Source organism: Canis lupus, chromosome 27 (genome assembly GCF_003254725.2).
Source record: "Canis lupus dingo isolate Sandy chromosome 27, ASM325472v2, whole genome shotgun sequence".
Taxonomy (NCBI): domain Eukaryota; kingdom Metazoa; phylum Chordata; class Mammalia; order Carnivora; family Canidae; genus Canis; species Canis lupus.
In genome coordinates, this window is record NC_064269.1 from 11,697,433 (window position 1) to 11,720,011 (window position 22,579).

At 36.3% G+C, this 22,579-nt stretch overlaps 1 protein-coding gene across 3 annotated transcripts in view; it reads left to right on the forward strand.

Moving 5' to 3' along the window:
- Position 1: 1 nt before the first annotated feature.
- The window catches only part of YAF2 (YY1 associated factor 2), a 70,211-nt gene continuing 47,633 nt past the window's right edge, over positions 2 to 22,579 (forward strand). The window contains exons 1-2 of one of the 3 annotated variants that reach the window (XM_025477284.3): positions 2 to 273; positions 688 to 813. In XM_025477284.3, coding sequence (XP_025333069.1) covers positions 248 to 273; positions 688 to 813 — 152 coding nt within the window. In that variant the 5' untranslated portion in view covers positions 2 to 247. The remainder of the gene's footprint in view (positions 274 to 687; positions 814 to 22,579) is intronic. The other 2 variants (XM_025477282.3, XM_025477283.3) reach the window with 2 other exon arrangements.

Below are 22,579 nucleotides of genomic sequence, written 5' to 3' on the forward strand. Positions count from 1 at the left end.
AGGAGTTTCCCCGACAGCTGGAGGCTGCGTGGGCTCCGGCGGCGGCGGCGGCGGCGGCGGCGGCGGCGGCTCCCGAGCTCGGCGCTGCGGCCTTCCCCGCCCCCTCCTCCCTCCCTCCTCCTCCTCCTCCTCCTCCTCCTCCTCCTCCTCCCCCGCCCGCTTCCGCCCCGGCTTATTATCCTCCTTATTGACAAACAGAGCGGCGGCGGCGGCGGCGGCGAGCTCGGCGTGCGTCGGTAGCCAAGCCATGGGAGACAAGAAGAGCCCCACCAGGTAACGGGGCCCGGGCGGTGCGCAGGCGGCGGGGCCCGAGCGCCGGGCTTCCCCGGCTCGCTCGCCGCCCGGGCTGCGGGGCCACACCGGGGGCGGCGCCGCTGCCGCTGCCGCTGCCGCTGCCGCTGCCGCGTGTGAGGGGCCGGCGCCGGCCGCCCCACAATGGAGCCGCGATGGCGGCGGCCGCGGGTGTCAGAGCGGCGGCGACTGCGGCCGCGCCCTCCCCCTCGCTGGCTTCCCTCGGGCTCGGGGAGGCGCGGGGCGCGGGGGGGCGCGGGGGCCGCGGGGGGCCGCGGGGTCGCGGGCCTGGGGCGGGCGGGGGCGGGGCGGGGCGGGGGCGGCCGCGGGGCGCGAGCGCCGGGCGCGGCCTGCCGGTGACCCCGCGCCGCGTCGTGTCCGGGTTGTGTCCTGCAGGCCGAAGCGGCAGCCGAAGCCGTCCTCGGATGAGGGCTACTGGGACTGTAGCGTCTGCACCTTCCGGAACAGCGCCGAGGCCTTCAAGTGCATGATGTGCGATGTGCGGAAGGGCACCTCCACCCGGTGAGTCGCGGGCCTGCCCGGCGCGCCGTCGCCGCCCCCGCCCCTGCGGAGGCCGCCCCTCCCGTGACACCGCAGCCCCGGCGGGAGCGAGGTGGCGGCCGCGACAGGAACTGGGTCACGTTGATCGCGCCCCGAGCCGCGGTTTGCGGCGAGCGGTAATTGAAGAGGCCGGAACGTTACTTTGCTGCCAAGAGAGAATAAATTATTTAAGGCGAGGCATTAGCTCCTGCGATGTAATTCGTATCGCTGGGTGTGATGCCCCCCCCCCCCCCCCGCCGGCCTCCCATTCCGGGTATAATAATGTTGGCTGCATTGTTGTGTTAGTGTGTAGGAATCAAAGAGAGAGAGAGAAAAAAAAAAAACAAATACCATGAAACACTCTGGAGAAAGCAAAAGGTAGAATTTAATTTCGTTCTTCCAAAAAAAAAAAAAAAAAGAAAGAAAAGAAAGAAAAAGTATTTGATTCTAGGAATCAAAGGGGGAAAAAAAAAAAAAACCAACCATGAAACACTGGAGAAAGCAAAAGGTAGAATTTAATTTCGTTCTTCAAAAAAAAAAAAAAAAAAGAAAAAGTATTTGATTCTAGGAATCAAAGGGGGGAAAAAAAAAAACCAACCATGAGACACTCTGGAGAAAGCAAAAGGTAGAATTTAATTTCGTTCTTCCAAAAAAAAGAAAAGAAAGAAAAAGTATTTGATTCTAGGAATCAAAGGGGGGAAAAAAAAAAAAAACCAACCATGAGACACTCTGGAGAAAGCAAAAGGTAGAATTTAATTTCGTTCTTCCAAAAGCAAAGAAAGAAAAAGTATTTGATTCTAGAATACACAATAGGTTGAACTTCCTGTATTTTATATATAGATGTCTGGAACGGTTAGATCAACGTTTCGGTTAGTATTTTTAACCTTATTCTCTAAGATTTTATAAATAGTTGGAGGTGAGCCCGGTCACAGGGACACATTTTTTTTGTTTTTTTACTGAAAGTATCTTGAGTATTTTTAGTTTGATGAAATGGCAATCTATTAGGCTATACAAATGAGATGAAATGATCTCTGCCTATTTTCAGTTTTTATTTTATTGTAGGCCTACAGTATAATAGCTCAGTCTTTAAAAAAACAAACCACTTAGTGGATTAAGTGGATAAAGAAAATCATACAGGAAATTCAAAGTCTGACGTTCTTGATCTGCCAACGCTTCGTTACAGAGTTCCTTCCACTTTATAGGAAAGTAGCCTTGGAATTTATTGTAAGCATGGGATTTATAGCTAATATTTAGATATCATGTGCCTTGATATTAAAAAATAGTCTGTTAGAAACTCAAGGGTATAGGTATACTGATGTGATAGACTGTTGCTTTAAAAAAGGCCTATTTGGTATTGACATTAGATTTATATATTCGGTAGAAGTTAGAATCCTAAAAACGAGATAACCAGGTTTTAAAACACCATTTACAACAATTTATGACTTTTTTTTTTAAAGATAGAGGCAGAATGGTTGGAAATAAATTTTAAGATTTGCTTAGTTAGAAGCTAGCTGCATTTCACATACTTGTCTTTTCATGGATCCTAATATGCTTTTTACATATTAAATCTCATTTACATTGGATAAAATATGTAGAGCATTTTTCATGATATCCTTTAAGAAGCAAACTTTAAAATGTCTAAATTCAAGAAATAGAATAGACCATTAAAAAAAAAAAAGCACCTATTTGCTAAAGTGAACATGGCAACAATTTTTGGACCCGTGCTTTAAGTATTTTGAAAAGTAGAATATCTTTATTTTTTATATAAGGTTGGATTTGGTTTAGAATATATTTGTATATCTATGTTAGTACGTTGTGCTTCTTAAAACACTCAAGCAATTTTCAGAAAATGTGGTTTTTCCAGGCAGGGACTTTTAAAGTGGAGACAATTATTTTATAATCTTAATCTCTGGTACGATGTTGTTGCTTTTTGTTGTTCCCTCTCTATTTTCTTGTAGCCATTAGAAAAAATACTGAAACTAGAAGAGCCTATATGTTTATTTGCAGGGACAGCAAGGAAGGGGGGAAGCTGTTGTCCTACTCCACAGCCAGTCTTGGGGTTAGAGGAACCCTGAGAAAATAGAGTAGGTGGTGGCAGCTCAGAAGAGAAGAAACAGGCTGAATACCTGGCACCTGGAAGAAGAAGGAATATAGTGCACAGGGGAGTTGGCCCCGGACAGAGAAGTGGGCCTAGTGTAAAAGAGGCTTCAGGCCCATATGGGGGCCCCTGATATTTTTTTACCAGTACATCTGAGCTCTTGTAGATCCAGTTTTTTTAGTGGTGGAAACATTACTTGAGGAGGACTCAGAGAAGCATTGTCATTTGGATTGAAACTGAAGAGGCTCTGGGCAACTCACCAGAAGTCTAAGGGACACTCTGTTCCTAAAAGTAAGTGTTCTACACTACGACCCTCTCAGCTTCTTCCTTCCTCTCTCTGAATTGTCTCTTCTCTTTTGATTTTGGCCCTAAGTTAAACCTCAGAGCTCTAATTTCTGTGTTATCTGTTTTTTTTTTTTTTTTTTTTTTTTTTTTTTTTTCCTGCCACTGTTTCTGAAATTCAGAGTGGAATCCATGTTTGGATAGAATAACGGAACAGGGCATTGTTAAGAGGGCAGATACTGACTGTACCACAAAATGTTTCCCTCTCTGGTAATGTTAGAAAAACAGGATTAAAGGACGCTAGTGAGAAGCAAAAGTTTCAGGAGCTGGAAGAAATAATTCTGTACAACTGACACGTTAATTAGCAGTTAGGGTAATTTCATGGGTAAGGTTGGTAATTATCAAAGCAGGGACTCCCTGGATGGTGGCAGAGCAGAAGATGCAGTTTGCTAATGACTCGTTTGTGTGACTGACCTACGGGACTTGAATTGGGTGGGTCAGAATGACCTTTGAACTGATTCTGTCTGGAAGTTGCCCAATGTGAGGCCAAGTCTAAGCCATCCCAGACATTCGAAAAGTCTTTTCCTTTTTAAACCTCCAGAGAAGATGGAGCCCATGGTCTCCTCCCAAAGTCTTTACTGACATCCCACTTTAAGGAATATCGAGTTCAAATCCTTTATATTTCAACAGAAGGCCATTTTCTTTGGCTGTATTCTTGGTAGGTCACGTTTTTCTGCAGAATGACTATATGCAATGAAATGAGGTCATATTCATAATGGTATTTTAAAATGAAACGTGATTTGAGGTAGCTTGAGTTCCTAAATTGATCACTTCTATTCTTTACATTTATGCCAGTTCTATGATTGAATTTCAGTTTTGTGCTTGCTGGCCTTAATTAGTTTAAATTTGATTAATCTCTTTTTTTAATCCAGAATCTAAATAACTAGATAGTTCAAGTACTTGAAGTTTTCTACATTGTGCTCTTGTGAGAGAATCAATGATAAAAGTCATACTGACAGGAAACATTTAAAAAAGAAAAAGCTATGGTGATAAATTAATATCAAAGGTACTATATACAGTCTTCTTGGTCTTTATATCTCAAGTTTTTATAAGGCAGTAAGTGTCTCAACTACGAGACACTTAGGAACTAGGAAATAAAGAACCATTCTGAATCATCAGAGAAAATTTAGTATAGTGTGTATAAGAGTAGCACAGTCAGTGTATGATGATTGAGTTAAAGTGGTTATTGCCAATTCTTCAAAGTAGGAATAGAAGTTACTGCTTGGCTCAGATGGCACATATTTAAAAATGAGCATGATGAAGCTCTCTGTTTTGGTTTTGAAATGTGATCCAAATGAGAACATATGAAACACTGAGTCTGTAGTGGCCTTTCAGATGTAAAGTATAACAGGTAATGTTGTATTTTCTCAGGATAAGTTGTAATAGTTCCCTTGGGTTTATTTGAGATGTTGTTCTAGAGAACAGTGAAATAGATTTCATAAAGTACGAGTTGTACTAGTTGTCCGGAGACCTGTGTTCTTACCCATTTCAACTATTGCAATGTTAATGGTGTTTACTGAACATCTTATTTTATGCAAGAGCTGAGCTAGATATTGGACATAAAATGGCAAGCAAATAGATGTTTCTTTGTTTCTTTTGTAAGATTTTATGATTTTGTTGTCAAATCAGAAACACTTGGAATTGTATCAAATTCTGTACATGAAGTATTAGTAAATTATGTGTACTCAAAGAGATGGAAATTTTCTCATTTAAAACAAGTAGTGTTTATAACAACAGTAATGTGGTCAGGATCTGACTGTTCATAAAAAAGATAAATTATTTCAGCTTTTATAAAATGGAAGTAGATTAAGATTTACATTTTGAAGAACTTTTCTTTAAAAAATCCCAATTTTCTGATAAAAATCTTTTCAGTAGCATTGTTATATTTGTTTTCCATCTTCTGACTTGAGGTTTGTCATAGATTCCCCTACTCTTGGTGTAGGAATGGGAGAAAAAAATTATTGACCATCTAAGTCAGTTGTTTTTCAGAAAGCAGAGATCTCCAGTCTCCCCTTACCTGTCTATGAGAAGCCTTTCCAGCTACCACATAGTTGTTGTCATTCAGAGACTCCTTATTCTAGGAGGTTGATTGGTTCGTTTTTCCTCTCGGTATCTTGAGTTAGAGTAGTCACAGGGGTTCATTGTTTACAGAGAAATTCCTCAAGAGATTAGTGGTTGGATTAGTGGTTTTCAAAGTGTGATCTGAGGAACCCTGGGGGGTGGCTGAGACCCTTTTAGGGAGTCTAAGGTCTAAAATATTTTCATAATCATATTAAGACGTTATTTGCCCTTTCTGCTGTGTTGACACTTGCAGTGGTGGTGTAAAGGCAAGGATGGGTAAAACTGCTGGCCGCTTAGTATGAACCAAAGCAGTGGCACCAAATTGCTATCTATATTCATCATAATCTTCACTACTATGTTTGTGAAGTTTAAGTGATGCCAGTTTCACTTAAGGATGTATTCCCTTGATGAAGCAGTAAAAGTTACTAATTTTAGGGAGTCTCGTGTATTTTTTAATACTGTCTGATGAACTGGGAAGTACAAGTAAAGCACTTCTGCTGCATACCAGAATACAGTGGTTGATTCAAGGGAAAGCGTTTGTGTAGTTGTTTGAGTTGCAAGCAGAACTAGCTACTTTTTTTCATAGAACATCATTTTTACTTGAAAGAATGTCTGGCAAAGTATGGCTATTCAGACTTGGATATGTAACATATTTTTTCGAAAATGAACACAGTGAGTCCGTCACTTCAAGGAAAAAACAATTGATAGTAATTATTGCCAGTGATAAAAATTGAGCTTTCAAGTGAAAACTAGAATTTTTGAAAACATGTAACCACTATAGTTCCCAGTACCTGAAAGATGAAATCAGGTGGTGTATCAGTGAACATAATTTCTGGTATTTTATCTGAAATTTGTTTACATTTGGAAGATCTGCATAACTTAGTGAACCAGTATTTTCTAATAAACAATGTTTGGTGTTACAAAACCATGCATAGATAATCCTTTTAAAGTACAAAATAAACCAATGGATTTTAAGGTACTACTATGAAAATTTTGTTTATGTGGTTTCAGATTTCACATTTCAACTAACCTTTGAGAAATAACTACTTGTGTGTTTTTATCAAAGAAAAATATCCATAATTATCCGAAAAGGCTATTAAAATACTCCTCCCTTTTCAACTACATATTTGTGGGAGTCCAGATTTTCTTCATATTCTTGAACTGAACCAGCATATTGCAACAAATTGAATGCAGAAGTTGATATGACATCCATATGTCTTCTGTTAAGCCAGATATTAGAGGTTTTCAAAAATATGTAAGTGCTACTCTTGACACGAAATTACTTTTGTTTTGGAAAATACAGGGTTTTTTAAAATAAAAAATCATATTAAAATGTGACTTATTTTTTAATGAATTAATGTATATTTAAATTTTAACTTTTTATTTCTGATATAGTAATTTATTTCTTGCTAGATAAGATATACATAAACAAAAACTCTTTTAACTTTGAGCATGTACAGAGAGCCTGAGACCAAAAAGTTATGAACTGCTGGTGTAGGGTTTTACTAGCTTGGGTTTCTACATCCAACAGATTTACTTCAGGAGGCATTCTTTTCCTTTCATTTATCCTTTGTTGAGTAAGATCTCCCTGATAACCTAGTGACCTACTTGTTAAACTCAGTGGCCTAATCTCAGTCTTGTTTCCCTGTCACCTCCATAGTATTTGATGTTGGTAGCCTTTTTTTAAAAATTGAAATTCTCCCCTTTTGATGTCTTTAACATGATTTGTTTCTAGTTTTTCTTGTACATCTCTGAAATCAATTTCTGCATACGGTATCCTGGCTTCTCTATATACTTCACTTTGTATGTGGCACAAACTTTCTGGAATCCAAGCCAGAAACTATCATTGTCTTAACTTTGATTTCTAACTCATCATCATTCCTCATGTCCTGTCTTTAGATTGTCTCTCACATCTGTCCTTTTTTTCCAATTTATGTTGCTGTAGTTTAGAAGCCCATGTCATTTCTTTCATGAATTACGACAAATTGGCCTCTTCACAATGCTATTTGCATTATCTTCAGTATGTTTTTTGAAACTGTGTGATTTTGTCCTTTTATTTAAAAGAGAGAGAGAGAGAGAGATCGCCAGTGATTAAAGATCTCTTTATTGAAAAAGGTTAATAAACTCCTGAATGTGATATTCATTCTCCGAACTGCCTTGCTAGCCTCGTTTCCTGCTGCATATTCCAACTCATCTAATGTTGCATCAGCACTCAAGTATTTTCATTAGATGGCCCTTCTTAAATCCTTCTGGGATTATAACCTCCTCACCTCACCTATTTTATTGATTCAATCTATGTAAATGTATATGTAATTATTCCTAGAGAACCACCATGTTGTGGTAATATTGTCTGGATGTTTAATCTCCAGAAGTTAGTAAAATACTTGGAACATTATAGTCATTTAAACTTTTTCAGCTAACATTCCTTTAAATTTTACTATTGCTGTTTGACACCTAGTATTGCTTTTCCAATACCTTTTTAAAGAAGCTTAATTATTTAAGCAACCTCTGCACCCAACATGGGGCTCAAACTCATGAACCCAAGATCAAGAGTCACATGCTCCTTGAACTGAGCCAGGCAGTCACCACCCAATAACTTTTAAGACTGTGAAAATGTTATGTTACCAGACTTCTTTGTCAATAATGTGTAGTATATATTTTAGAATTACTTTTTAAAAATTTTTCACAATTTTGTTTTGTATTTTGATGCTGCCGTTTTATTTAAACCAAGTGTTTACAGTTAGACTAGTAACTAAGATGAGTGACCCTGATTCTTCCGTTCTTTATCTTTAAACATGGAAATAGCATTTTTATAACACAATAATGTTTTAACACAATATGTGATTATTTTGAAGATTGAGATGTAAACATAAAGAACTCAGTGCCATCTCTTAAATGTATTTTTTCTATTACTATGTTCTTGTCAAATACTTAAACATGTATGTATACAAGTAAATACAATTTGCCTCTCAATTTTGAAACATTTTTAGCTTTATCATTTTTAATCTAACATACAGCAGCAATATATTAGTTTTATATTTTAAGGATAGTATTGTGCATTTTTATGGTATAACTTTAGAAAGTTGTTATGTTTATTATCTCACAACCACTTATGTAGGTCTTGTTAATTCAGATTATTGAAATTTGCATAGTATAGCTAAAATGAAAAGTATTTCTTTGAACGAAACTACTGAAGTCGTCAGAGTACAGCATATTATGAAATATATTTTATTTCAACTGAATTGTGAGTTCTCCTTTGAGTGATTTTTAAAGTTATATAGTTGACATTGAGGGCCTATTAAAAACTAGAATATACTAAACATAGATTTGTTGTATTTGAGATTGTTTGATTGAAAAATAGTTTAGAATTCAGATTTTTGCACTTGTTTGAATTTGTTGCATTTAAAGTTAATGGAACTAATTTTTACCTTATGATTGAGATAATCTTTTACATATGAACTTGTTACTTTTAAAGATAAACCAATTATATAAATTAGCAGACACCTGTCCAACTATAGAGATTAGACATACATTAAAGAAATAATGGATTTTCCCTCATCTTGTGCATCATTATCTCCAGTTGTCCAGAGTCAGACTAACAGGATGAGTTGATATTTTTCTACAATTCTGTTATCATTTTGCCTACATAGTTAACTGCTTATTCTTTAAAACCGAGTTCACGTATCTATTCTCCTTGACCCATCTGAAATGCCTTCCTTTCTGTGTCTTTTGTGCATACCTCTGATTGTGATCTTCATTAAGCTTCAGCATTTCCTCATAAATTGAGGCTTAATTTGTACCTTTCTCATGAAGAGGACAAATTATCCAGAAAGAGGACGGTTGGTTAAAGTTGTGAGAGTAGTTATATTCTTGTTTTAGAATCTGAATAGTCACTTAGTTTGTGATGCTTATTTTCATTATATCATTTAATGTACTATAGTTGCGCTCCATGTATGCATTTGCTCTTTTGTTATGCTATGAGTGTAAGGGAAATGTGAGCTTGTCATTACTTTTTTCAAAGATGCTTGACAGAGTGCCTGAGAAATAATAGGTATTCAGGAAAAGTTTATTGAGAGAGGAATATATGTATTAGAAAGGAAAAGTTATTGATTTTTTTTTTTAAATATATATGTAAGCTTTGAAGAAGTTGGAATTCTGATGCAAGTTGTGTAAGTCATTACTTGGAAAAGAACCTTCATATATACATGTGTGAATTATCAGAAGTGAATGGTAGTGAACAAAATTCTAGAATTCTGCATATGCTTGATAAGCATGTACCATATGCTAGGACTGTAGAATTGTGGGATGAGACCCCATTGCAACTTCTGAGAGTTTGAATTCTAGCAAAGACAGATAAATAGTATTTGCCGGTGGGTAAAAAGAAGAAGGAATTTAGAATTAATTTTCCAGCATAGTCCTAGTTTTTGGAGAAGTCCTGTGCTCAAGTTAAGAATGAAATCAGTTGTTGGTATAATCATGAGTCAGGTACTTTTGGTAAAGTGTTATTCTAACATCATGGCAAATTTCCAATTTGAATGATTACCTTTCTCTTAAAAAATTTAAGCCAAATGAAACTGCCATGTCACTGCTAAATAAAACCCTCTTTTTCTCCTTGTATAGGTCTGTGTGTATGTGTATCTAAATATGTATATTAATATATTTTTTAAATATTTTAAAATGAACTGCTGTTTTTAAGATAATTGTTATATAATTAAAGATTTCAGAGGGCTAAAATTATTTGTGACAATTTACATAGGATGGTATAGGTTGAATTTTTCCATATATATTTAATAATCCCAGAAACCATCTTTTTTGGGAATAATATAATTTTATAATGGGACTACATTATTGAATTTAACATCTATTTCTCAGCTGTCTTATTATGTTGGCAGTGATTTTCATTGTGCTACTTGGGTTTTTTTTTTTTTTTTTTTTTAAGAATTGTTGAGAAAATTAAATGAGTTAATTTCTGTAAAGCCTTATCATCATGGCTCACACATAGCATAAATGGTAGCCATTACTATTAAGGTATATGTTTTAAAGAATATAATGTATTGCTAAAAAATTAATTTTGTTCTTATTGGTGGTTTCTTGGGGGTAGGAATTCAGTAAAAGCAGTATCTTTAAATTCTTTATCATTCATTTAGTGATTTTCTGTGTTCAGAAATGCTTTCCTATATAGCCTTCCATTTGCTTTTCAGACCACCCGATATGGAAGAGAGGAAGATGGTCATCGAATCACAGATTTAGTGTTAGAGCCTAGATTGAAATGCAGGTTGACTACCGGTTGATCTTTTCATCCTTTTGTCTCTGATAAAGAGGGTTATGAAACTATCCTATTTGAGTGAAAGGTTTTCTTTGCTTATTCCTCTTTTCTTTAAGGCATTAAAGGGCTAGCATATTTTGGTAGAAAGATTAGCATTTTGTGGGGTATCAAGTTTTCATTCAAGGATTTAATGAAACAGGTGATGGTTTTTTTTTTAAGACACATTTTCCTTAAATCATTGTTTGAAGCTTGTAATTTTAGTGATATTGCACGTTTGTAAAATATGTCATTGTGATCTTGAAAATAAAATACTTATTTAACGAATATTTATTGAATACTAACAGTGTTTTGTTTATTAGCTTTTATGGTTAAAATCTCTACCTTTTGTTACATGATCTATGCTAATCTGTTTTAGAAGATTCAGTAGGCACTCCATTTTGTAGTATTGTTAATTATGGGAAATTACAGAATTACTGAGAATTTTAGAGTTGGAAAGAACCTTTCAAGAGCTTCCATGGTGTTTAGTCATTTCCTGAGACAGACTGGTTTTTATTACTTGAAACCTTAATAGTAGAGGGATAAAATTGTCTTCAGAGGAAAGATCTTGAGAGGTTTGGGGTAAACATGTTGGTATTAAAACTTTTGAAATAGGTTGAGGCCACTATTGTTTGCAAATCCTTCTTGATTGAAATTTTCAGCTTAGTTTAGAGGATTCTTGTTGCAGCTATACTGAGAACTGCCAGGTAAAGCATGGCAATTTGCTGGGTGAGGTCTTTTCTATTTGTTGAAACTCAAGGCTCTAACCTAGTATCCTCCTAGCATGTAAGAAAACAGGCCTGGAAAGATTGTAACTTTGTGTAAGTCAATAGGTGGTTAATATTACATTCAGCTATTTGGACTTCCAGTTCTTTTTATCACTTTGCTATGGTAACATTTAAATTTGCTAGGAAATAACTTCTTAAAGATTTCTTCTTGTAAATTTCGTATACCTAGATCTAGTGCTGTACACCTTGATAATTTCTAACACTAAACCACTTCTTATAACTAATATAAGAATTTATGTTAAAACTGGGCTAGCAGTATAAGTGAAGAACAAAATGGCAGTCCTTATATTAACTAATGTTTTTGGAGAACAAATGTTAACAAACTTCATTTTGATGTCTTTTATAGTAACATTTGTTGTACTGTATATACTGACTTTTTTGATATAATAGTATTTCTTAAAAAAAAAATCCCTGTAAATATCATTTCCCTCTTTTATTGGTGACACAATAAGTCATTAATAGTATAATTAATAACCAATTTGACTATAAGTGTGTATATGATTGTGAATGAAAAAAAGTTTGTGCAGCCCACTGGCAATTTTTAGACATAAATTAAACCACTTTTTTCATGTTTTATAGTCTGATGAGGGTTCTTGTGCACACTCTCATACATGGTAGGATATACTAGGGAAGATCAACCTTTAAGAGTAGCAAGTAGCAAATATTTGATGCCAGCAAGGTGGTTGCTCAAGAAGAGTTCTAGGTACATTTGCAGAGAAGGCAAAGTTATTTTGGCCTTCTTTCATCTTTTTCCATCCTTTTTTTTTTTTTTTTTTTTTATTGCTGTTTATCTTTGGTCTCCCCAGGGCCCAAAGTCTCCTCACTAATACTCATTTCTAGGTTGCCAGCAGTTCTTCCTTTACTAGAAAATCTTTTTGGTTTTATCTGTTCAGTAAATCTGAATAAAGTAATTGTTTCAAGTGAATATAAATAACTTGAACATGGGGGATAGAATTATTTTTTTTCTTGAGGTAGTAACTTTCATTCTTTTTTTTTTTTTTTTTTAAGATTTTATTTATTCATCAGAGAGACAGAGAGAGAGAGAGAGAGGGAGAAGCAGGCTCCATGCAGGGAGCCCTACATGGGACTTGATCCGGGGTCTCCAGGATCACATCCTGGGCTGAAGGTGGCGCTAAACTGCTGAGGCACCCAGGCTGCCCAGTAACTTTCATTCTGATGATAAAAGTATTACATGTTCATTAAAGATCCTAAAGAGAAGGAAAATAGAAATGTTCTTTATAACATCTCTCCAACCAGAGATCACTACTTATAAAGTGTGTTTACTTTGTCTTTTACAGGTGGATATTAGTGTTTATCTATTTATTTAAATTGAATTTAGTGAACATGTGTGGATTCGGGGTAGAGATAAGTGATCATCGGTTGCATATAACACGCAGTGCTCATTACATCAAAGTGCCCCTCCTTAATGCCCATCTTCCCACCCCCACCTCCAGCAACCCAGTTTTTTCCCTAGGGTTAAGAGTTTCTTATGGTTTGTCTCCTCTGTTTTTATCTTAATTTATTTTTCCTTCCCTTCCCCTATGTTCATCTGTTTTGTTTCTTAAATTCCATGGATATTAGGATTTAAAAGTGGAAGTTGAGGTGTCTCTTTGGAAGAATGGGGAAAAGGAGGAGACTTCTACATCGGGAGTTCTCTGACCCAAGACAGCTCTCACTTTGCCTTGGTTCTTTCTGTGCTCCATGCTTCACAAATGCCAGTCCTAGGGAATGCTCTTTGAAAACAAGCTAAAAAAGTTTGGAAAATACTGTGAATCCTATCTTCTTGGAGTTTAATAAAGTCAAAGTTCTGAGAAGTCTACAGTAGAACTTGTTTTAGCTTATTTAGTTTAGCAGTTCTTAATCTTACTTGACTGGGTTTTGTTTTGTTTTGTTTTTTTCTGGATAATACAGAACTCTTTGGGGGCATACTGTTTTGTAGACCCTTGCTATTGAAGTGTGGTCCAAAGACCACAGGCATAGGCATCACCTGGGAACTTTTGGAAACATAGAATCTGGAGGTGCCTGGCTGGCTTATTTGGAGGAGCTCACAACTGTTGATCTCAAGGTTGTGAGTTCAAGTCCCATGATAGATGTAGAGATTACTTAAATAAAACCTTTAAAAAAAAAAAAAAGGGAAATGCAGAATCTTAGGTCCCAGCAAGGATTTACCACTCAGAACCTACATTTTAATAGGATCCCTAGATTATTCATATGCACATTAAAATTTGAGAAGCACTACTCTAGTTTTTTTTTTTTTTTAGCATAAGGTAGTGAGACAGGCAAGGTTCTGAGGTATTCATTCCACTTGCACTGCTTTTTCCAAAGGGCTTTCTTCTTTTGGGGGTGCGTGTGTTTTTGTAGGCAAGGTTGCATGTATGTGGGTATGTGGGTGTGCATTTGTATACAAGGCATGTGAGTGTGGATGTTTCTGTTTATGGTGCTTCCATTCTGGCCAACACTTCCCTCATGAATTCTTATGTCCAAAAGTGCTTCCTTTGTTAACACTTCTTCCCTCTTATGCCTGTTTCTGCTGTCCATACACAGCGATACATTCCTTCATCCACATATCTAATTTGGGGTTAAGTTTGGAAACCTGTGAGAGAGCAAGTTGTAGGAGTAAGGAGAAGATGTGCTTGCCAGTTAGAATCAAATATCAGTTTTCTTGGGGGTAGAAATGAGCTAGCCTTCCCTCAGAAGAACCCACAAGTTTTTCATTGTATTGATTGTAGCCCTGAAGTCTTATGAAATTGCCCCATCATTGCCAATAGGAGCAACTGGGGTTCCATTGTCCCACAACTCCACTCTAGCCACATCATCTGTGCCCTTATGCACTTTATTGATTAGGATTTCTTTTAATTTTTTTAACTCTTTAATTCTTTATTTTTGAAAGGTGTTTTTGCTATCAACTTTTTTTTGTTGTTGAAAACCACTGCCCTGTTCCATCCATTTAGCCTTCTAGCACTTACAGTCTTCTGTTCAGCACAGGCTAAGCTAATTGTTAATTGAACTTCTTAGCTTCACATTTCAAAGGCAAGAGTTTATAATAAGTTTAGTGTAGTGATGGGTAGATTTGAAACTTTCTTGAAAACCATTTTCTTCCTCCCTCCTTCCCTAGATCTTTCCTTTCTTCTCACCCATCTTGTCAGACACTTTGCTCTTTTTTTTAAAGACCAAGGCTGGTAAAACCTAGAACTGCATAATACATTCATTAGATGAGTAATGAGAAATATAATTTATAGATGAAAAATGTTAAATTCCTAATGTCATCAAATTATACTTTTTGGTAAAATTAATAAGGCTATTCCGTTATCTGTATCAATGTGGTTATCACATTTGGTTAGTGTTCCTTCTTTGCCAATTTTCCATAAGCTTAATGTCTCTGATCACATAGCATTTTTCTGGATTATTCCTTGGTAATTGACATTTTAATTGTAATCTTGCCATCTTCTACTTGTGAAGGGCTTCATTGTGTATTCATGTTCTTAATGCAGGAAAATTTATCTAGTTTTATTTTTTTCACCTGCATGTTTGTTTTAAATTTTTATGTGTATTCAGTATAATGAAAGCAAAAAAATATTTGAATATTTCAGAGTTCTATGCAGTTATATACTATAGTAGTAAAGAATGTGGACTCTCGAGCTTGATTGTTTAGGTATGTATGTATGTATGTATGTATGTATTATTATTTATTTATTATTATTTATTTATTTATTTAATGAGAGACACAGGCAGAGACACAGGCAGAGGGAGAAGCAGGCTCCCTGCAGGGAGCCCAATGCGGGACTCAATCCCCGGTCTCCAGGATCACGCCTTAGGCCAAAGGGGGTGCCAAACTGCTGAAATACTCAAGCTGCCCCATTGTTTAGGTTTAAATATTGGTCTCACCCAGCACTTCCTGGCTGTGTGACATTGTGAAAGTTAATCAACTTTTAGAGCCTCAGTTTTAATGTTTATAAAATGGACCTGATAATAGCACCTACCTAATCTATAAGGTTGTAAGGATTAAATGAAATGATTCTTATACTTGACACAGTGCCTGGCATATAGTAAGTCCTCAAAAAATGTTAGTTAAAACAATCAAGTACACAAGTGGTGATATAATACAAGATATCCATTAGGGGTATAACAGTCTCTTTTGTCAAGCGTGTGGGTTCAGGTATGCTCTAACAAAACCAGAGCATAAGAATAAGTCTCCTGCTAAAAGATTTCCAGAAATTGTTTCAGGAATAATTTTACCTACCCACTACTGTCCCCCTATCTCCCTCTTCTCTTTCCTACCCTACTTTTTGCCTGCAAGGGTGTGTGTGTGTGTGTGTGTGTGTGTGTGTGTGCGTGTGTGCGTGCGTGTGTATGTATGTGTTTCCTAGTAACCTGATACGGCTTGTCACATAAACATTTGGGGGCTTGCCAGTAGAAGTTTTACCATCCATAAAGCACTTTGGTAGTGTAATACTGGTAAGCAGTGTAAATAGACTTAAGAGTTGAACAGTTAAAAACAGCATTTTTTTACTGTTTGCCATAGGTAAAGACTAAATCTGTTTCCAGGATTGAGTTGTCAGAAAGCATGGTCATAGTCTTTTTTAGGCCTCTTTTGTCATCTGGTAAGTTACGCTGTTTCTTCTAACTCACACTCTCCTGTCCTCCACAGTTTCTTTCTTAGTTTTTATGAGTGCTCAGATACCATCTCAAAAACATTTCTTTATCTCTTGGCCAAAATGAATGTCCTTTCAATTACTCTTGAAGCGTTCTATGCAGAAATGTGATGATTATAATTCCATAGTGTGTTGAAATCATTTTGTGTCTGTTTCTTTCTCCTTCCCAGGACTATAATCTCCTGGAGAGCAGTACCATTTGTCATGGAATCATATTTCAACTTAAATCCCCACCCTCCCATTTATAGCCATATAACTATATGATTTTATGGTGATGATTCAATGTGATAAATGATGCAAGGAACTTAGCATAGTTTTTATTTAATAATGATGATAACTGTAAGTAATATTAATAAACATTCGCAGTGCTTGTCACTGTGTCTTGCATAGGTACTGATAATGCTTAACTGCAAAGGCTCTTTATCTTTTATCTGATTGCTGCTTTAAGCTGTTTTCCACTTCTTGTTTTCTAAGGAACATTTGTATAGTATTTTATATCATGAACCTGTGTGTTAGATGGAGTATGTTTTATCATGCCCATTTTACTTGAACAAAAGAACTTGTATTAACCAAAGTTACCTTCACATTCAACTTTTTCAGCAGTTTAAAAAATGTTTCCTTTTGCCATCAGTATAATGTGTCGTTTAAGCCACAACCAATACCATTTTGTCTTATGTCATGCTTACTTGTTTGTTGACTCTGAACTAGAGGCAGAGAAACCATTTAGTAGAACCCATGACAATAGTCTCTGGAAGAGAGAGTAGGGCCTGAACAAGGATAATCCCAATGGGAGACAGAAATGACTGGGTTCTAGATATATTTAGGAGAAAATTTATAGGACTTGGATGGATGGATGGATGGAATAATGGATGGATATGGTTTGGGGAGGTAGGAATTTGGGAAGAATCCCAGATAAATCCCAGGATTCTGGCTAAAGTAAGCAGCTGATAAATGTGCTTTTCACTGAGGTAGGAAATAAGGAGGACAGTTTTGGAGAAAGATAGTATTTCACTTTTAGGTACGTTGAATTTCAGGTATCTGAGGGAAATCTAAGAGATAAGATCTGTGAGACAGTTGGATATGTGGGACTTATTATGAAGGAGAACAGGACTATAAATATATACTTGGTGTAGTCATCAGCATATATGATTGAGTTGAGGCTATGGGAGTAGGTAAGACAGATCATCAGGGAGAGAATAGACTGCAGAGCATGAGAAAAGAGAACCCAGGACAGAAACCTGAGAAACAACCAACTACTTTTTTTGCGTCCCACCAAGACTAAGAAAGAAATGGAGGAGAAAGAGAAATAGGGAGAAGGAAACCCAGGAGAGTGTAATGTTACAGAAACAGGAAAGATTTTTCAGAAGGAGAGGATGTGGTGAGCCATGTTGAATGGCCTTTGACCAGATAGAACCTTAATTTTTCCCTTGCGTTCTGTGTAAATGTTTAACAGTGTGAAAATTTATATTTTAAGTTATAACAAGATAATGATCCTGCGTAGTGCTTGTACTAAACTTTGCATGAAAGCAACAGTAGTCCTATATATTGGTTAAATAAAGAAAGTAATATTGGTAGGTTAGGAGATGAGTAAAATTTCTCAAAGAAGAATGCTCTAATTCAGTAAAATCTGTCATTAAGCCTGCACTTTTACAGGTAGCTCTTGATTGTAGCTACAGAAATTAATAGACTTAATTTAAAAAATTGGGTCTGTCTTGGTATCATGGATTTTTCAAGTGGTAAGTAAATGTAATGGCATAATTGGGGGCAGGGGAGCATGTATGGTTTGAAGAGGCTCTTCTGTTTTTAGAAGGAATGAATCATAGCACTCTGATTAACCAAGCAAATCACAGCACTTTTTATAAAACTGTGTCTGGTTTGTAAAGTAATAGTCATCTGTGGATATATTGGATTTGATGTGATTCATGATTCAGATTTTATGAGTGCTAAATAACAAAGTTATTGGCAGTAGTTTGAAAACTATCACTGTTGACCTCAGACGGTATTGGAATTTATGTTAAAAAATTTGCCATTGTTTTGTAAAAATCCGTTTCACATAGAAAATACACTTACACATTTTAGAGATTAATTAATAAGAATTGATTTGAAAACTAATGCAGCCCTTAGAAGCTAGTCAGATTAATTTTAGTATCAAAAGTTGAGAAAAAAAATAATTACAGAGTAAAGAAAGGTTAGTCTTCATTTTCAGGATGACATAATTGTTGGCATTGAGAGTACCATTGGCTGTTATTTTTGTGTGTTAACTTGGATGCTAACTATAATTGGTGTATAAAGTATTACATATAATGCTCCTGACATTTTGGACTAGGATCAGGAAAATGTTTTCTTGGACTAGAACCTATAAAGAATAGATGATTTTAACTGTCAGTGGAAGTATACCTTTTTAAGATCTGGTTTATAGAATGTGCTTAATTAAGGGACCTACAGTATCTGTTAAATTAGAAAGAGCAAAATATTATTGAAGCTCAATTAATGTGGAACGCCTAGGTGGCTCAGAGTTTGAGCATCTGCCTTCGGCTCAGGGTGTGATCCCAGAATCCAGGATCAAGTCCCACATCGGGCTCCCTGCAAGGAGCCTACTTCTCCCTCTGCCTGTGTCTCTGCCTCTGTCTCTCTATGTTTCTCATGAATGAGTAAATAAATAAATCTTTTTAAAAAAGATTAATTAATGTGATTAGGAAGGTATCCTTAGGAAGAATGAGTAGAACATAAAATGATGTAAAAAAACACACAGCATTATAGCCCTGGGCAATTGGTCAATATTCAGCGTAGTACAAGAGGTGGTAGGAAGTGAGAGATGCTCCTTGATGGTCACTGGAGTGGTACTTTATTCTGGGGTTGTGGTAACATAGTTTTCTTTATATTAATTAGATCTTAACATCATTCAAGTAGAAAAAGTAGCCTGTAGACACAGCAACCAGTTCCAGGGCTGCTGCACACTTAGACTGTGCATTATTATGCAAGTCTTTGTTAATGCTTTGGCCCTGCCTGGATATGTTGATAACGGGGAAAGAAATGCTCTGATTTATTAATCAGTTTGGTGAAATTGGGTGATAGAATTCTGTCACTGAATTACATCTGCTTTAGCTTTAGGTTGAATTTTTGGATCTAAAAACCAAGAACCAAATCAAAATTGGAACCCCATCCATCAACTTATAGGTATTATTTTTCTATAAGCTCCCATTGAGACAGCTAATTGGCATTTGATTTATCACTTTTAGCTTAATACTAATTACTTTGTAAAATTTTCTGTATTAGTTACCTATTTGTGTAACTAATTACCCCAAAATAAAATGGCTGAATAAACATTTATTATCTTATCCTTTTTCTTTCCTTTCTTTTCTTTTCTTTTCTTTCTTTCTTTTTTTTTTTTTTTTTTTTTTTGAGTAGAAAATTTGGAAGCAGCTTATCTCTGGCTCAGGGTCTCAGGCTCAACTGAGAGAGGGTCCGTTTCTAAGCTCACTCATGTGATTGTCAGCAAGCCTTAGAACACCTGTTTCCAAGTTACTCCCATGGCTGTCAGCAGGCCTCAGGACTCTGGCTGTTGGCCATAGACATCAATTTCTTGGTGACATTAGCTTCTTCTCCATGGGGCTGCTCGCAGTATAGCAGCTTGTTTATTCCAAAGCAAGGCATCTGAGTGAGAGGCCCCAAAACAGAAGCCAATCTTTTTATAACATAGTTTTGGGAGCGGTACCCTGTTACATCTGCTAAATTCTGTTCCTTAGAATTGAGTCGCTAAATCCAGCTCATACTCAGGTGGAAGAGATTACAGAAGGGTTTGCATACCTGGAGGAGATGACATCATTGTGGGCCATCTTAGAGGTTGTCCACTGCACCATCCTTTTAAGTTGCAAACTTTTTATTGTTTTGTTGCAGAATCCTTTCTCAGAAGGAAAGCTTATGGAGGAGACTCAAAATATAAAATAAATAAGAAATTTTTTCTGTCCAAAACAGATTCTAGGGAGGTAGATCTTACCTGCTATCATCCTTCCTCTTTAGCTTCCAATCAATTTGAGTATTAGTATCTTTACCATCAAATGTCAGTCAAGAACATGAATAAATACTGGTTTTCTCATACTTTCATTTTAAAATTTGTCAATAGTTGTATAATTCTAGCTTATAAAAATCAGGTATTGAAACATGGAAAACAATTTGTATAAATGTTTCTGGCAACTTTTAAAGTTGAGCAACCTTTTTAGTAGAGTAAATCTAATATAATGCCTTATTTTGTAGTATTAGCATATATAATTTGTATATTGGTGTGATAAAGATAGTGATTTACTTACTAATTGCTGCCTGGGGTGTTAACTATTTCTAAGTTATATGTATTTCTAAAAATTAATCACAAGTGTATAGTAGTACTTGAAATTCAAATTTAATATCAACATGTTCTTTAAGATTTTACTTATTTGGGAGAGAGAACACAAGCAGGAGGGAGAGGCAGAGGGAAAGGGAGAAGCAGAAGCAGATTCCCCACTGAGGAGGGAACTCGACTTGGGACTTGATTCTAGGACCCTGGGGTCATGACCTTGAGCTGTAGGCAGACGCTTAACCAGAGGAGCCACCCAGGCACCTATTAACATGTTTTTATAGCTGTTATGCTGTAAATTGTGATTCCTAATCAGTAACATAACTTATTTTATCTTGTAGTATAAAGAATATGGTTTCAAAATAATAGTACCAAAATTAATAACAAACAATAGATCTGTAAGTTTAGAGTTTCTTTATGTAGTCCTTATAGTCCTTAGACTATATCCCCTGTAAAGCTGTGTAAAATCATTTGAAAATCATTTCTGGGTGGTTATGTCAACAGTTTGATGTATAGTTAGGTTCTTGGCATTGTTTCTAAATCTTTATTCACATTAACTTAACTCCTATTACTGCCCCGCGAACTAGATTCTGTTGTTATCCTTATTTTACTGGTGAATACAGTTTTTGCCATCTTGATTTTAAGTTAATTTATGTTAACGAGAAAATAGTACTGGTTTTGTTTTTTTCTCTATGGATTGCTGTAGTGGGAAGTAGTGGATAAAATGAGGGAAAGGAATATTTTAATTAGGAAATGAGATGGTATTTATAATTTGGGGACTTTAAGGGTAGTATATCATGGGACTATAAGGATAATAAGTTGTAATGGACTCAATTCAAATATAAACACACATCCCCCATATTTGTTTACATATGAACAATCAATGATGTCACTTAAATATGTGTGATTATGTGTATAATACTGCATTTTATTGTGCTGTTATAGGATTCTAAGCCCAGGATTTACCCTGAGCAACCTGCTACAACCATAATACCTTACATTAGAATTTTAAATCTTAAATGAAGATTTAGACAGTGAAGTTCCTGGAATCATGAAAATCAGTTGTGATTTAAATTGCTTTTAGCCAAAATATAATGTCTGAACCAGTGGGTAGTATTGGAAGTGAAAGTTAACTACCACAGTTTTTTCTGAGCAGTTTTTTCACAGGTTCAGGTTCGTTTTATGGAGTAGATTTTTGTTACTAAAAAGCTTGATTTTGGTACTTAATTACTAAGGAGTAGCTTTTTGTGGATGAGTGTTGAATTTTTAGAACTTAGACAAATTTTTTTTTAATTTTTTTTTTTTAATATTTATCTGACAGAGAGAGAGAGGGTATGCACACACACAAGCAGGGGGAGCAGCAGAGGGATAGGGAGAAGCAGGCTCTCTGCTAAGCAGGACCCTGGGATCATGACCTGAGCTGAAGGCAGATGTTTAACCAACTGAGCCAACCAGGCGCTCCCACAAGATAGTTTTGAATAGAGCATTCTAATTTCTGGACTTTCTTTTCTAAGCTTTTCTGATAAAAATCCATTTTAGTTGAGCTTATGGCATGATTACAAACAGCTTTGTGTGCTGGTCTCTAGGTGACCCTTTTGGTTACTTTAAAATATTTTCAAGAGATTTTAATTTTCTTAAATATGTTGGTTCTATTTTAAATCAGAGTCTAAATGGAAACTGCATTTACTATAAATAAAAATCAGAAATTATTCAGTTCCTAGTGACATTTTTTATTCTAGCTTAATACCAAAAGGATAGAATATTTGAGTTATTGCACCCGTATCTATTTTATCAATCCAAACATGTAGGACCTTTGTGCCAGCTACTTGCTCATTCTTCAGGTAATAGAAGTTAATCAGGAATCTAGAAAAGTTAACTAAGAGATCCTTTTGGTATTAATCTCTGTATTATAGTTAGAAATGGAGGTCTGTATAGTGCCCCTGTTTGTATGACTGGGTCATTTGAAAACAAAGGCAATAATTACTATTTTTTTAAAACTCCGATTTAGTTTGAAAAGCATATACTTTTTCCAAGACAATTTATATCTTCAAATTAAGTAGGAATCTAGCAAAAATCTTGGACGTTTGCTGTCAACCTTTACTAAACAGAAATGTGGCAAGAATGAAATGTAAGATTTTCATTAGAATTACATTTTTAATTTGTTTTTGTTGAGTG